This window comes from Physcomitrium patens, chromosome 15, assembly GCF_059467195.1.
Source record: "Physcomitrium patens ecotype Gransden chromosome 15, ASM5946719v1, whole genome shotgun sequence".
NCBI lineage: Eukaryota > Viridiplantae > Streptophyta > Bryopsida > Funariales > Funariaceae > Physcomitrium > Physcomitrium patens.
Genome location: NC_143424.1, coordinates 11393238 through 11409958, shown reverse-complemented (window position 1 = coordinate 11409958; position 16721 = coordinate 11393238). Strand labels below are relative to the sequence as shown.

Sequence of the window (16721 nt, the reverse complement as noted above, 5' to 3'; positions counted from 1 at the left end):
CCCCATAAATAGTGCTATATAAATCCCCCATAAATAGTGCTATATAAATCCCCCATATATAGTGCTATATAAATCCCCCATAAATAGTGCTATATAAATCCCCCATATATAGTGCTATATAAATCCCCCATATATAGTGCTATATAAATCCCCCATATATGGTGCTTTGAATTGACAAGCTTGATTTCGACGTTAATCTCTGCTTAAAAAAACAGAACAGAAGAAAGACGAGTTCCAAAGAAGTCCAGGACGACCGAGAACAGCAGCAGCGATGGTGGTTAGCTTCGAAGAACGGAGACAATGATGCGATTCAAAAAACCGGACCTGTCTCACTGGAGAAGCATTTTGCGTGCGAGGGCAGATTGAGCATGAAAGCCAAGATCGGGTTCCACTCGCAACGCCGCGATCTCAACTCCCTCACTGTGCTGATGGTTTCGACGAACGGACCACATTCATCTCTCTCTTGTCGTTGCGGGAAGCGTCACGCAACCCGCCACACGAGAGTGACTGGCCGTGGTGCAAAGACGCAGCAAAATTTTTCATAGGAGCTGTGTTGAGCAATACAAGTGAGTGTTGGGTGCGGTGGTTTGTGAGTTTGGGTGTTTTGAGTCTTGAATTGTGGCCGATAGAGGTAGCGAGAACTCTGAGGTAAGAGATTGTGTGTCAACTGATATCCTGGTTTTTGGACTTGGGTGCATATTTTAGGTAGGATTGATGGATTGGATGCGACAGGTTCCTTACGGAGCCTTGAACTTCTTGGCTATGAATGTGTTTGCGAACGCAGGGAAGGAAGGGGAGGTGAATTGAGCTGTAGAATTGATGGCGCAGTGCGTGGGGTGCTGCGGGTTGAGGATGGTCCAGAATTCGAATATTTTGGCTTCAGGTTCCAGGAGTTTTAGGACTGGGTTGCCGAGCACGAATGGCCATGGCAGTTTGTGGGCACCTGCTGATCCGTTGAGATCCATTCGGAAATCTCCTCCCAAAGCTGGACCCTTGGTTGCTGTTGCTGCGCTTGAAACGGTGGTCCCTTTGATTGATGAGGTGAGTTCTCCGTATACCCGTACATTCTTACTTTAGAGCTATGAATGTTTTTGGGGAAACTTCGAATTATGGACGACAGTTCACCCGCTTGAATTCGCCATGCTCACTGGTGACACCAGCATTATCGTAAATTACATTTGGCCTTATCGAAATTCTTAGATGCAGCTATAGCCTCAAAATAGTTGTTGCACCTTCTTAATGCCATCGGATAACATCCAATATATGTAGGTCCCATACATACGATGAAGATTGTGAAACTAGAGAAGGAAATTTTCAGAATCCTTGCATGGATCATAGATGAAAGATAGTTGTAGTTATATTTTTCTAGAGTTCAAGGCTGGATATTAGTCTTGCTTTTCTGAAGAAGGGGTTCGATTCCCTCCCAAATTCTCGGCCAAACTAAACAGTATCATAAATTCCCATACAATAAGGCCATTTGTGGAACAGCTACTCAAATTTAGAAGTAAAGACGTGAAGCAGTATTGTGTTTTGTGCTTTCAGCTTGCTAATCACATAACATTGCCCTGTTGGTGTTACTCACTCTGTTATCCACCGAAATGGCGAGCAACAGGCTGCAATGGGGTTGGGGAAGGAAATACCACAATTATTTGCGTTAGTTGCAGAAGGTGGAACATCAGATTGGCTGAATAACACGCTATTCACTGCAGGCCAGAATGCAAACTCTGTGGTTCAGGGGCAGCTGCAAGGCTCCTTGACGCCTACCAGGTTTGTTTCCTGGACTTAGACCACCCAGACACGGATACAACGTTTAATCTCATCCCTGTAACTGGCGTGACACGTTGCTTGCTAGAAGAATACTGTCGTCTGGGTGTTATTTCTTGATTCTGCTTGAAATGTGAATCTTATTTGGGATGTGGGATCTGACTATGGCTCGTCCTGAAATAGAACAGTATTATTATACATTTTCGAAAGTACTGTATGAGCATTGTTCCATTCGAACATCTGAATTATTAATGATCTGCAACTGCATTAGGGCTTGGATAAACCACTGAAGTTTTTATCGCATGATTGGTAGTGTGGCCATCATATTTGGTGCAGGACTGGTGACGAGCCTGTCTCCGTGCACTCTGAGTGTTCTGCCTCTCACACTTGGCTATATCGGTATGGTTTTTCCTGTCATTGATAAGCATTACCCGACATATAGTCATGCTGGATTGGATTGCATGTTCTATTGAACAGTAGGTGGATGTAAATTATCCCAATTTGATTCAAACCTGTGAATGATCTATGATACTTGCATTATCCTTAGCTTCGAACCGGAAGTAATTGAAACTGTCTATTTCGTCGAAATAGCAATCCTTTGTATAAAATTTAACCATGACTGTTGTGCTGAAGAGACTGACATTTGCTAATGAATAAGTCATTTGTCAACGCACCCATGATATTTCATTTGTGCTGTCTAATTTGCTACTGTTTTGACTTCCATATCCATCTCCAGCGAATTGCTTCGTGCCTTCAGTCATTACATTGAGGTCGTGTACTTTTTTGGAAGTGGCATGGTGGAGAAGCATCGTTTTACAGTTACCTTCTTGTGGTTGCATATGTAGGAGCTTCTGGAGGAGGAAAGAACCGCACGCAGGTGAGTCGATTTGATCACCAAGATGTTTGGCGGTTATCTAAAATTAGTGTCCTGTCATCTACAACGACACACTTTTGTGTAGTTTGATTAAGGAAGGGTCTCGTAGACGGTTTCATCACGAATGTTGGCAGACATCGTGGTTGCTAATGTCGTTATGCATAGTCATTCAGTTTTGACGCATACGATTTTTCAGATTTGTCGGGACAATGTTAGCGTTTCTGAAAATGTCTCAGCATGTTCGGTATTCTTAATGTAGTGAGTTGCTACGTAGTATTTTGTGCGTAATCCGAAAATCTCACGTTTAGTTCTGGTACGAATGGCAGTTGTTTGTCGATTCAGTGGCTTTTTCCTTTGGATTGGCAACGACACTTGCAGTGCTCGGTGTCGGAGCATCATTAGCAGGAAAGGCTTATGGTCAAATTGGACAAGGCATTCCAATCGCTGTGTCGGTTGTGGCGATGGTAATGGGCTTGAATCTTCTGGAGGTAGGGTTCTTAACAACTAGGAGCAAACCGAACTAACATTCTGTCAATCTTGATTTTTTTTTTGGCTCAATTTCGTTTCTGTTTTTGGATTTATTCTTGAGAACCCCCGGGGCTGCCAAGTCAGAGAAGTTCAGTGGCTCATCGATAAGTTCTCATTTCACGTATCCTTAAGTTTTCGTGATCCTAGTCTTAATACGAAACTGATGGAATTCTTGGCAGATCATTGAGCTTCAATTTCCGTCGTTTTTCGGCAACTTTGATGCCCGGAAGGCAGCAGCCACTCTTCCTCCAAGTTCGTTCCTTATATCTCTTAAACCAACCCTAATTTTCTAGATTCGTTTCTACATAAATGTTGTACTTTTCGACGTTTAGAAGATATGATTTTAAATAAAGATGATTTGTAGGAGGGTAGTTCAATCAAAGGTCGAAAAGGCAGTTCATGGACAAGCTACTCTTGGGGCGGGAAGCTAGGGAATACATTCGTTGCAGAATCCTAATTCAACGTTCGGAGTTCAGGTGCTCAAGCATACCTTGCAGGTCTTACGTTTGCATTGGCAGCGTCTCCTTGCAGCACCCCAGTCCTTGCCTCGCTGCTGGCCTATGTGGCCTCGTCTCAGGTCTGAAGATTCTTAGCCCACGTTTCATCTATCGTCGTAGATATGCCACCTTATAGGTTGATGCATGACGAAAGAAATTGCTGATGTTGATGAGTAACAATGTTGTTGTTTTTGTGATTTGTTTGACTAGAGTCACATCTCCTCTAAATTTCCTTGAATAGATATGAATTCGTTAACTAAGTAGGTAGTTCTATGCTCCAGGATCCGTTGGTTGGAGGTAGCCTACTTTTGGCTTACACAACTGGATATGTAGCTCCTCTTTTATTGGCCGCGTCATTCGCTGGCGCTCTCCAGGTATGTTTTTAAGCTGAAACCGTTGTGAGACAACTTGGATAATTTCGATGCAACCTGATTCTAAGCACTACAATAATGGGTATGTGGGCTTAGAAATTACAGAAGAAATACGGGTTCTCAGAATGTAGGCAATCGTTTAATGTGCCGCGCTTATTATGACTGCACTCGGGTTCACGTTTCGATATTCATATCCTTGGGTGGGCACCAGAAGTTGATAACTGATGAAAGAGATGCTGGATGCATTTAGTACTCTTGGATTTGTCCTACGAAGTACAGTAAGTCATTTCCCTCTGGATCGCCGAGGTCTTTGTTAAGTAGTTGACTTTCTTGTTCGAATGCAGCAACTCATGGCCATGCGCAAGTATTCTGCGTGGATTAATCCTACCAGGTACTTTCCCACATTCTAATTTCTGTAGTAATTGGCGTTTCCTGTCACTGGTTTTAGGTTTCTCAGAACGTGTTTCGCTTAGTTACTGCTAGCAGCTTGAACAGCATTTGCCTAGACATGTTTGCTAAGAAGTACGTGGCCTATTCTGTGAGCTTGTAGAAGATGTTGACCATGAACACTTTCAAAGTATTAGTGAATCTACAAGGTTGCTAACATAAGTGAGGGATTGGTGGGTGCAGTGGAGCGTTGTTGCTGGGTGGGGGGCTCTACTCTTTCCTAACTCGCACATTTCCGGAGTCTTCAATGACTACGATGATGTAAACATATGCTTACATGGATGGATAGAGGCAACCCATCTTTGTATATGTCCACACAATTCTAGATCAGGGCTTATTGTGGTGGTATGCCTGAAAATGTGTATTTGTTGACACATCCGTTCTGACCATCGAGAGAGACCAATGAACTTGGTTGTAAAACTGTGTAAACTAAAAGCTTCTTGACCTCTAAAGAATAGCATGACTGCATGGAGCCATCGAATCACTTTTGGAAAAAAACAAATCTATGTGAAGTTTTTAAATCCTAACTTATTGGTTTAGGCAAGGAATTGTCTCAGTCTTGGATGCAGGTTTTGTAGTAGAGGTTGGAGATTGTAAATGATGAATCAGTAGTTGGTAGTTATTAATGAACATGTGCTACCTATTGTTAAACCGAATCACAAATAGAAATAAAAAATAGAAATAAAGGTTTAAAGGATTCTGCTGGGATGTGTCGTGATGAAAATAATACTAAAACTATTTCACAGAGAATTCATTCTACACTTTATTTTTTCAAATTTTTTATTTTTTTCCTCCATGATAAATGCTTTTTGGTCGTGATGATCCTAAATTGTTATGTATTTCAATTTAGTTTTAAATTAGTTTTAAATGATGATATTTTAGCTATTATTCAATTGAGATTAAAAGTGATTTTCTTGTCTATAACATTGATAATGTGTATGATCTTACTTACTTATACATGTCAATTTCCATTATCTTTATTATTTTTATTACTAATACTATAAAAGAAGAATATTTGTGTGATCATTTGCACAAAAAAGTGGAGATTTTACATTTAATTGACAGTTTTTTATTAGATTAAGGTCATTTTAGACCAATTTTTTTTTTTTTGTGTGAATACAATAGAAAAAATTCATAATTTTCTTATTGTAACTTAGCAATTATTGTACTACAACATATTTATATATTTTATTTAAATTTAAGATTATATTGTGTGAAATTTACAAACAAATATTTTCTATTAAGTAGAGTGTTTTTTAATTTTTTCTAAGGTAGTAAGACAAACAAGCAGAAAGCAAGTAGTATGAAGATGAAAGTACAAGATGATGATGAAGTATTCTGTACTAAATTGAAAAGTTGCACAATTGTTTGTCTACGAATATTTGTGAAAGCGCATTGGTCTTTGTCTTCAGAACAGAACATGTGTGCTGGAAAAGATATTGGCGTTATTTTAAATAAAGATTTCAAATGTTCAAATGAAAGTATTGTCTGCCTTTTTTTTATTTTCGAGCAATTTTCCATCTTCGACAGTGTTATATTTTCGGTGAATAGTGTTTATTTGTTCTACTAGTATTGAATAAATTTCGGTAAAATAGAAGTTCTATCTTTTATTGTAATTACATGAACAGATGGATGCGTATGAGTGCTGATTGAAAATTTATTCAAGAGGTTAAAAAACATGTCATTTGCGCAAATTTTAATGTGCATGAGCGGGGCTGGCATTAATTGAAAGGTTATTTCATAAGTTCCAGGATTTTGAAGTTCTTAGAAGTTCGGTTCAGAATGATATGTAAGAAAACGAAAAAAATGATACGCAGTAGGGTTATATATAGCGACTGACAATTCACCAACAGGCAATGTTTGCTGCAATATGAATGCACAAAACATTCTCTGGAAGAAGCGACTTTTTCAGGGCATTGCAAAACAAACCAGTAACCGCATCAACAGAATTCATGGCACAGTCATCGACGTTCGACTGGTTTTAAAAACATCAAGATGAACATTGGTGGTGCTATAAATTTTCTTGTTTACAACTTTTTAAAGTACAGCGATTCTAATCTGCCTCATCAGCACTACGACTGCAACGCAATCATCAGGGCATCACCGCACGCTTAGTTCCTGCAATCGACCACCACACATATAAGTGACACGTTCCCCACACACTCTACGTCTTAATGTTTCTCGCAGGACAAAACAGATTTGTCATTCATAACTATTGTTGCTCTAAACAGTACATGCTCACTACACCCTCAGGTCCATGAATTTCGTGCAGTGCTATTATCCCACACTCACCAGTAGCCATCCTGGCGGCCCTTGAACCCGATCTGACCAAGGGTCAACACAATGAACAATCCCACGTGCCATGTGATCATCCACAACCTGATACAAAAAAAGATACACATTAGTCCCAAACTGCACTATTAATTGCAAACTTGATGTCTCTGATAACACAGCCTGAACTCTTCTCTAGACTGCAATGTTACTCCACAGTAACCACCACACTCTCTACTACTCACAATTGACGTATGATTGAGGGGGTACCAGAATGGGGATGTTAGGGCTGGGCCGGTAGGGAAGTGAGCCAGCTCGGGTCCGATGCTGCCCAAGAAGAGGCCTGTCAAGCTGTTGCCGTTGATGACTGGCAAGCTGGATGGTGCCAACCAACCAATGAGACCGAAGCCAATGACGGAGAGGTCCTTCCTCAACCAGTCCCTGTTGAAGCTGCGCACCCCAACCAGTACGGTAAATGACAATGGACCTAATAACAATGTCAGTGAACGCACGGAGTAATACAGGAGTAGGACAGAGGGCCAGAGGGTAATGTGACATGATATTGAAGGATTGTACAGATATTTATCAGACTAAGAAATCCAACCCAGGGCATCGATCAGAGAGAACGGTCATATTGACAGAACTCACTCAGCAGAATTACATCAGATGGGTTTGTATTATCTCCACTTGGTAGCATGCAACTGTGTTGCGGGCACTAGTACATGCCTACAATCAGCATTGCAAAATTACAGGAAATCTTTTTTTAGTATAGTGTACACACCAGGTGACGCGAGACATGCAGAGGGGCTTGTTCACTTTGATGGCTCCACCGACGAACGCTGCATTCACATAAATCGTACTCGCATCAGTTATTCTCGTGGATTGGAAAGATTCAGGGATACATTCTCTGTCGTATCAATTGCAAACATAAATTTAAGTGAGAACTGGGGACTTATGGGATTAATGAGACCAGAAAGCAACACACCTGAGGTCAGCTGCAACTTCGGGGATCTCCTAGCCAAGATGGAAGAGCTTCCTAGACCGGCAACGGCAGGCATGGCCATTGAAGTAGCAGTCATTGCCATGTCGACGACTGCGCATATCACAGGAAGTCAGCGTGATTGCTCATCATCCACCCATCTTGAACCGACACGCATTTCAGATCAATTCGAAATCACTGCACTCGGCACGTGAGACTAAGCCTAGAAGAAGCGAGCCAATTGAAGAGAGCAAGACCATAGCAAATTCAAGCATAGTTCTGATGCTAAATACACTTAACAGACGAAATGCAGGAACGTAAGAGCTGCACAGACAGCAAACGCTCCTAGTTTAACGGTACCTGCTAATCCAACAAGAAACATCTACAGCGATAACCATGAAATAGAATAAAACGCATCTGAGGAAATGCTGAGGTAACTAGTTATAACCAACCGAAGCAACGAGGAAAACATTACTACTCCCGATTGGAAAGCTACCCATCAAGGCCACCATGGCCAATAGATCAGCAAAAAGCTGTCACACCCTCAGAAAGCAGAGACACAGGACCTAGGGCAATAACTCAAGACCACCTACCAAGCAATTTGAAGGGAACGAGCTCTTGGAGAATAAACTTACGTTGAATAGAAAGATGTTGCACAGCGCGTCAACACAGCTTCGTAGATGGGCGTTGGCGGATGCTGGAGAGCTAGCGAAGGCACGCTTACAAGTATGGAGCGCTAGGGTGCTGGGATGATGGGAGAGAACAGCGAGACGGAGGAGATGAGGTGTGATTGGTTGCCACGGTTTGCTCCGGATAAGGGTCGCTCCGCAGCAGCACCCTTCGCCTTCTGGGATCCTCCGGCTTTGGCTAATGCAACCCCGCAATCCGCTGGACTGCCACAACGAGACAACGCAGCATGCGAGTTCCAGCAGAACCGAAGTGATCGTTCTGCCTGCGTCAGATAAAACATGCATATCACAAATTGGGTTCAGTTCGGATGATGTTGTGTTATTGATTTGTCTTTGTTTCTGCTTTTTGAGAGGCTGGGAACTACAACTTTGCTGCAAATTGTGGTGCAAGAATGACCTATTTCGTTTACTGTGCAAATAGCAGAACGTATGATTGACTGGAATTCTACCGTCGAGTGTGGCCATGAGACCCTTTCAATCATGCAATACTGTAATGTTCTAACAACATGCATGATAACATGAAATAGATGGAAGACCTGTGTTGGTGAAATTCATATAACGCATTCTCAAATGCCACAATCTTACTATTTAAAGTAATAATCAGATTAATCAGAATGATCATAATCAGCCACTATCATGGAACTAGTTGTGAGTTAACATGGTTTTAACATGGTCTTCAACATGGTTTACATGGTTTTTAACTAGTTGTTAGTTAACATGGTTTGAAGTTGCGTTTATCTTAAATCTTCTGCTTTCTTTAGGAGGAATGTCTTCAAAGCGGGTCCTGCATGAAACGATGTGTTCTTAGATTGTAATTCATGTTAAGAATAATATGTCACAATCGAACTCGTCATGAAATATTCAAATGGGTGTAAACAACAAAATATTTTATTCGTTCGTGTATATAAAACTATAGATACATGGATATACATTTTTTTGGGGTATACATACAGTGTAAAAACACAATAACATATTTACAAACCCATCAAGTCCCCCTGAAATTGCTTTCAAAGTTTTAATTTGTACCAGCGAAATACCAGTGCACACTAAAATAAAATAGTACGAAAATTTATTAAAAATTCCACTTTGCTTAATTTTCATGGACATGATTCCTAGACTATGTCCAGCAAACAATAGACTACGTGAAATAGAATTCAAAGGTAATTCAAATCCTTCGAAAGTCTCGAGTCATTTTAACTTCCGTAAAAACCAGACACCATTTTTAGTGGACAAGTGCGAACGGTTTCAGAGTACAGAACATCGCTTTCTTATAGCTTTCAGCAACATGTTCCGTTGTCTGACATTGATGAAGCTTTACCTTCAATTCTACATGATAAGACCTAGTTGTCACAAACCCCGTCCACTACTGAGTGATAACTCATAGTAATGATAATTGTTATCGAGATAAGCAGACAAAATTCCGATTCGAAGAAGTGCACTTATCCATTATGAGGCTCCCGACTGTGAATTGTTTGTCTAGCAGATGACAGATGTTACGTAATAACCGGACTCCTATTTGTATAATTCCAGACTTATTATTAGGAAAGAACTTAGGACAGCGAGGGGGAAGATCAGCTGGGAAACAATGTACACTTATCAACTGCGAATTTCCACGAGTGATACAACTGGGAAATGAGTAAGATTATTCATTGTTCATTTTGTCAAGGCCAATCAGGTCAGGCCCTTGACACCACCAGGTTCAGAGACATTATGCTTTGGTCACAGCACTGCTTTGTGCAAGAATTTACACGAAACGCTAGAGCTTACATTCACCCATCTTAATCATCGTATCTTGCAACTAAGGACTTTGCATTAAAAAGTTAAGGTCGCCAGAGAATTTCGTAAGGAAATGTGTTCTTTGATGATTATTAGTGGATTGACAGTCGTGTGCGTCGTGACATTTCCAACACAGCACAGTACATACATCAAGAACATTCAACTGTTCTTATAAACAACGAATGGACATGAGTTGCGCTACGAATTTCCTTGTTTACAGTATTTAATGGTACAGCGATTCTAATCCACTTCCACTGCGCTGCGTCTGCATCTCTATCAACTGGGCACCACTGTAGGCTTAGCTCCTGCACAACACAACACATTAGTAACGAGTCCCCCATCCACAGTTATTCTCGATCTTCCCAGCATGCCACTACGGAACCCATGAGAACTTTCGCACACATCTCAGGTAATGTTGATTGCCCTCACTCACCAGTAGCCGTCCTGGCGGCCTTTGAACCCGATCTGGCCAAGAGTCAACACGATGAACAAACCCACGTGCCATGTGACCATCCACAACCTGGTTCAAGAGCACCACATTTTAGATCAACACTACAATCATCTGAAACCCACGTTTCTCCATAGACAAAGTCTGCAAACTCCGCGATACAACATTAAGGTCTCTCTGAGTCTGATAACACTGAATACACAGATGTTGAATTGTGAACGTACCAGAATGGCGATGTAAGGGCTGGGCCTGTAGGGAAGTGAGCCAGCTCGGGTCCGATGCTGCCCAAGAAGAGGCCTGTCAAGCTGTTGCCATTGATGACTGGCAGGCTGGACGGTGCCAACCAACCAATGAGGCCAAAGCCAATGACAGAGAGGTCCTTCCTCAACCAATCCCTGTTGAAGCTGCGCACAGCAACCATCGCATTCATCACAGAAAGAATCAAATCGATCGTCTTGAAACACTGAAAGGCTACGAAGTATTTGGAAAATGAGAATCCGCAAACAGTCTAATAAGTGAACTTAAAGCAGAATGATACAACCACATGAATTCCAATTGACATCGTAGAGGACATACCAGGTGACGCGGGAAACGCAGAGAGGCTTGTTAACTTGAACGGCACGGGGAACGAAAGCTGCATTCAGAAGCACGAACACCGAAGAGCAATCAGGACCAACCAATAAGCGAAAACGCACAAGTCAATAAAAATTCACATTTCGATCGCACACACTAGACAAGTGGAACCAACGAGAGAAACTCACCCGAGGTCAGTTGGACCTTAGAGGAAGTCCTGTTAGCGAGGAGAGCTGAGCCACCAAGCCCGGCAACGACGGGGGTAGTCATAGAGGCCATCGCTGCTGCCATTTCGACAACTACAGACACAAGAGAACATGAAACCAGGTGAGCCAAAAGGAAAACCTCAGCGAGAAGGAAAGAAAAAAAAAATAAAGAAAAAAAAAACACACACACACACACATCAAAATTCAAAGAATGCGCATTGCGACGGCATCGAGGGGGCGAAGGGGCGGTACACCTCACATTAAGAGAGAAACAAGCGAGACTGCGAGGGCGAGTGGAGAGAGCGTGCTGCTAAGACGTTGTTTGCAGGGATGATGATTTACAAAGCTGGGCCTCTCTCGATGCTCTCATGGTGAGGGTGGTGACGGGGCCGGGCCGGGCCGGGTGGGACGAAGGGTGGGTGACTCGGGGAGGATGGCACCACTGGGATTCCAGCAGGTGGTACGGGAGCGCAGTCCCAATTGGCTGCCATGGATGGCTGATCTGGATAAGGTGGCCCCCCTCCTTTTTAGTCCTCACCCAAATGCAATGGGTTCTGTGAGAAAAATAATCCAAAACCCAATTGGGCTTTAGGGGAAATAATGAGACTTTCCATGCAATACAAGCTGTTTAATTAGGTAATTTTTTTTTATTCAAGTGGGAGACTAAGAGTGATTGTCTTTGATGCAACATGAGAATCAATCAGCCTTGTGAGTGGTGGAATACATTTAACGTAGTTTAATAGTTTAAGCTGTTTGTAATCTGGTGTTGACTCTTACATTGTTGTAACATCAGATGTATGTTTAGTGCTGAAAATCTCTACCTTGTACCTTGCATTGGTGGGTGCTCAATGGATCTCTTTACTGTTATAGTCCAGATTCAGTTTATGAACATTTTCTATGCATGAAAAAGCCTCATGTGTGAGGGAATGTGATGTCTTATGTTGCAATGCAATAAAAGAGCTAGTTTTGTAACCCTAACAAGCTGTATCATGAGGTTGATTTTGAAGCTCCAGTAGATCCTATTGCTTGCTGTGAATATCCAGATTGGTTACTTGTGGAAGCATTTGAAACAACTGATGCCTCTCCATAGTCTCTACTGTGCTCATACAGTGGTTGTTCACATACACTGTAATTCTCTTTACTACTCTAAAATCAGGTGATTATATCTACATTGAGCAGAATTGTTGTGCAACTTAGTACACTGCAGAGACTGTGGTTTGATCCATAATTTGATCACAGTAATGTATGCAGAGCAGTTCTGTTTGATGAGAACATCTCTTCAGAAACTCATCTTCTTTATGTCCATAATGAACTTGAACAAGCATGAAACTTTTTTCCAATCTGCTCAAGGTTAAGACTTCTTTGTGTTTTTAGATTGTGCAATTGACCAAGATTTCTATGTTTTGGTTGTGTTGTTTTCAAACAACTAAATATTTATAAATACTTGGTTACAAGTTCAAATAACCAAAGAAGATGTCAATAAATCTATAAATATAATATATTAAAGAAGATGCAAAGTTGTTTGTATTGTTTTATATACATATAATCTTCTTCTTTATTTTTATAGATTTTTTTGAATTCTTGATTTTTATTATCTATTAATATCATGATTGAATACACTCATATCAATCTAAATATTGAATAAAAATCACAAAAAGTTTATTTTTAAAAGTTTTGAAGAAAGAATTCTATATTAATACATACCATAAAAATAAGTTATAGAAATACTAAATATATTATTATAAAAATATTATAAAATATTCTTTAGAATATTATAGAAGTTTGGTGGATGGATTATATATATATATATATATATATATATATATAAATATATAGTTTTTAGTTTTTTTAAATATTTTTTAAAATAAATTTCTTCTTAACTTCTTTAAGTTTAAAAAATTAGTAACTTCTAATAACCCCTACATAAGTATGTGTGTATGTACATATATTTATATAATTTTTATTTTAAATTTTTATAATAATCAAGATCTTCTTATTAGCCTATATAAATACAAGAAATATTTTAGAAATCATTAGCCATAAGATAATTCTAACTTTCTTTAATTACTTAAAATTATTATTAATTATTATATATTTTATAAGCTGTAATAATAATTATATATATATATATATATTAATTTTTTTTTAAAAGTATATGACTAATTTTTTTATTCCAACAATAAGTTGTGATTGTAAAAAATTGGCTATATTAATAACATCTATTTTATTACTTATTTTTTATGATAAAATTATATTATGTATCTTTAAGAATTATTTAAATTTTATAAATACATAAATCAATTACTTTTAAGTTTAAATGTATATTAATATATTTATATTTTAAATTCTAATTTAATAATTCTATCATACTTTAATACATGTCTTACTTTCTAACAATTTATATGATATCTTATAAACAAAGATTGTTACACACAATACATTAAGTACTACAAACCAATTACAAAATATGTAATCTAAACCAATAATAAATGTATAACCAACATACTCTCAAATGCCCCCTCCATCTAATTAGGAGCCCTTCCAATTAGTTAGGATTACAAAAAACATATTATTACAAATGAATTCTAGAATAATATTGCTATTAATTTATACTCTTTCAAATCAATGTTGTATCAACGAGACCAACATAGTGTTTAACAAATTCAGTAGAAGAAATCTTCAATTTTTATCAATAGATGAGGCATGGCTAAAAGACTTCTTATAATGAAGATACATCCAAGCTTTTGAAGGGAGAATCAATAAAGATAGTATTAAACATGCCATATGCTATCTACAATACCAATACATGTGGTATTGATTATACAAAAGTATGATAGTTGCCCCTTTCTTCTCACCACATATAAAACAAGAAAGATCAATAGGTACAATTACCAATTGAAGATATACAAAAATATCAATAGGTAGATGAAAAGAAGCATAATAGTTTAAATATTTTTAATACTCTCATCTACCTTTGCCTTCCAACAACAAAATATCACTAAGCAATACATCTTTTATATGTAAAATTGTATGCCTTACATATAATTTGACAAGAGTGAAGAAGGCTTCATTCTTGCCTCCATATATATTCTTAATTAAGAGCTATATGACGATGTCCTATAGAACCTTCAAAATTTGTTGACTTTATTAGCCACATGTCTTAATTTGTAAGGCAAGTTATCTATATATGTGCCATATATTAAGCTTATTTCAGAAGCTACTATACAAAGTTAACTTGCTCCACAAGCTACCAACACGTGGTTAACTTGTTGGCCAAGTTTCTATCCTACAAACATATCTAAAGTCAAAACCGCATCTATGAAGCTTCCAAGAAGCTTTGCTAGAAGACTTCATAAAATTAATCTATATTTATCTACTTCTACCTTATCATATAAGTAACTATTGAAATAAATGTATATATCCATGGCATTACCTCTCCTTTTAGGAACATATTGTACGAGAAGCAATCATCATCTTTCATGGATCTTTGTAATTCTTCATCTTGATTTTAATGGATGTTGTCGATGAAAACCCTCAACCTTCTTTGTTGCATTTCCAAGATTCTTTGATGGCTCCCATGTATATTTGCTAATATCATATCCACGCCAATGAATAAGATATTCCAACTTATTTTGGTGCCGCTTTGAATCTAAGACTTCTTCTACCTCGAACTCTTGATTATTATCCACTTCTATAGGATGAGGTGGCATTTATCTTCTTTCCAAGATATTCACTATCTTATATTGCATATATAAAGCTTCTAAGAAGCTTTTTTAGAAAATATGTGAAATATATGATGGATCTTCATAGACTCCAATAGATATAATCAACAAGCAATAGGATTGATTTGTTTAAAAATAGAAAAAGGTCCCAACCTATGATAGTCTAACTTATCACAAGGACGAGTAGTCTTGATATTGCAACAAAATAATCATACCTTATCACTTACATTGAATTGTCGCTTCTCCTTGTGATAGGCATCCATGTTGGTCTTTTGTTGTTCTTGAGCTTCTTTTAATTTTATCTTCATTGATGCATGTAGCTCTAACAAATGATTTGTTAAATCTTCTACCATAGGATTATCAACTTTTGAAAAGTCAAAAGCATCAAGTCATGGATAATAACCATAATTGGTATAAAAAAGTATTTGTTGAGTAGAAGAATGTATCAAATTATTGTATGCAAATTCTGTCAATGGTAAAAGAGATGTCTAATCATCTTGATGATAGTTGATGATATACCTCAAATACTGCTCCAAAACTTGATTCATCCCTTCTATTTGCCTATGAGTTTGAGGATGAAAAGTTGAAGAGAGCTCTATATCCATCTTTAGAATCTTGAATAGGATTCTTTAAAATCTTGATACAAATTGAATCCCTCTATCTGATTTAATATATTTTGGTAATTCATGATAGTAATAGATACTATCAATGAAAATCTTAGCTATATCTTTACTTGAAATAGATTTCATATATGGTACAAAATGTGCTATTTTTATGAAGCAATCTATGATTACGAATATAGAGTCACATGAACCTGAAATTGAAAGATCTATGATAAAATCCATAGAAACAGAGGACCATGGTTGTTATGGAATTGATAACAGTTGAAGAAGTCCATAAAATTGATGGCAAGGAGTTTTGGATCTTGAACAAGTATTATATGATTGTACAAAGTTTTTGACTACCTTTCACATTTGAGGCCACCAAAAATCTCTTGATATTAGCTCCAAAGTCTTGTTACATCCAAAATATCTGGTTGCTGGAAGATCATGACAAGCTTGAAGGATATGTAATCAAGCTTTATCTTTTGGAATATATAGCGATCTTTGAAATATAATAAGTTGTTTTTGAATTCAAACTTTGAAGTGTCATAGGACTTAGAGGAAGTATTCTTGATATCATGAACAAAAAAATCAGAGGACATATTTTATTGAATTTGCTTAACAAAGGTTGAATCAATAGTCAATGTTGATTTTATTACTTGAAGATGAAAATACTTGGACTTCAAAAGAATTATTCTTTATTGATTAAAAGATTCATCTTCTTCTTTTAGTATAAGAAAAGAACATCTAGAAAGGACATTTGATAGACCTTGTTGTTTTTCGAGTTGATAAGTGATCTTGAAATTCAATTTTAATATAGACATGCTCCAATGGACTTGACGACAATTCAAAACATGTGTTGACATGAAATACTCAAGGTTCTTATGATCCATATACACAGTGATTAGACTTGAAATGCCTTTTAGATAATGATTCCATTCTTGAAATGAATCCACGATTGCAAAGAGCTATTT

General features: G+C 38.1%; 3 protein-coding genes across 8 annotated transcripts; 1 reads left to right on the top strand and 2 right to left on the bottom strand.

Annotated features, from left to right (window-relative positions):
* The first annotated feature begins 351 nt into the window (after positions 1–351).
* Positions 352–4936, top strand: LOC112292874 (cytochrome c-type biogenesis ccda-like chloroplastic protein). Of its 2 annotated transcripts, none has more exons than XM_024541799.3 (11): positions 352–566; positions 785–1041; positions 1613–1767; positions 2078–2163; positions 2610–2641; positions 2965–3126; positions 3346–3418; positions 3643–3743; positions 3945–4037; positions 4379–4425; positions 4665–4936. In XM_024541799.3, the coding sequence occupies exons 2-11, from the start codon at positions 820–822 to the stop codon at positions 4744–4746; spliced, it is 1053 nt and encodes a 350-aa protein (XP_024397567.1). In that variant the 5' UTR covers positions 352–566; positions 785–819; the 3' UTR covers positions 4747–4936. The 2 variants fall into 2 exon arrangements, with proteins under 2 accessions (XP_024397567.1, XP_024397566.1); XM_024541798.3 differs by having other exon boundaries at positions 563–648.
* A 1551-nt stretch (positions 4937–6487) lies between these two features.
* Positions 6488–8969, bottom strand: LOC112292579 (photosystem I subunit O). 4 transcript variants are annotated; one of them, XM_090256442.1, is made up of 7 exons: positions 8367–8418; positions 8032–8091; positions 7738–7845; positions 7534–7591; positions 7023–7202; positions 6774–6860; positions 6488–6599 (listed from the first exon to the last, which is right to left on the bottom strand). In XM_090256442.1, the coding sequence occupies exons 3-7, from the start codon at positions 7835–7837 to the stop codon at positions 6593–6595; spliced, it is 432 nt and encodes a 143-aa protein (XP_090112568.1). In that variant the 5' UTR covers positions 7838–7845; positions 8032–8091; positions 8367–8418; the 3' UTR covers positions 6488–6592. The 4 variants fall into 4 exon arrangements, with proteins under 4 accessions (XP_090112568.1, XP_090112566.1, XP_090112567.1 ...); XM_090256440.1 differs by lacking the exon at positions 8032–8091 and having other exon boundaries at positions 8092–8418; XM_090256441.1 differs by lacking the exon at positions 8032–8091.
* Positions 8970–10257: 1288 nt separating this feature from the next.
* On the bottom strand, positions 10258–11753 carry LOC112292580 (photosystem I subunit O). 2 transcript variants are annotated; one of them, XM_024541198.3, is made up of 6 exons: positions 11678–11753; positions 11406–11516; positions 11221–11278; positions 10869–11048; positions 10630–10716; positions 10258–10501 (listed from the first exon to the last, which is right to left on the bottom strand). In XM_024541198.3, the coding sequence occupies exons 2-6, from the start codon at positions 11506–11508 to the stop codon at positions 10495–10497; spliced, it is 435 nt and encodes a 144-aa protein (XP_024396966.1). In that variant the 5' UTR covers positions 11509–11516; positions 11678–11753; the 3' UTR covers positions 10258–10494. The 2 variants fall into 2 exon arrangements, with proteins under 2 accessions (XP_024396966.1, XP_024396965.1); XM_024541197.3 differs by having other exon boundaries at positions 11683–11753.
* Between the last annotated feature and the right edge of the window lie 4968 nt (positions 11754–16721).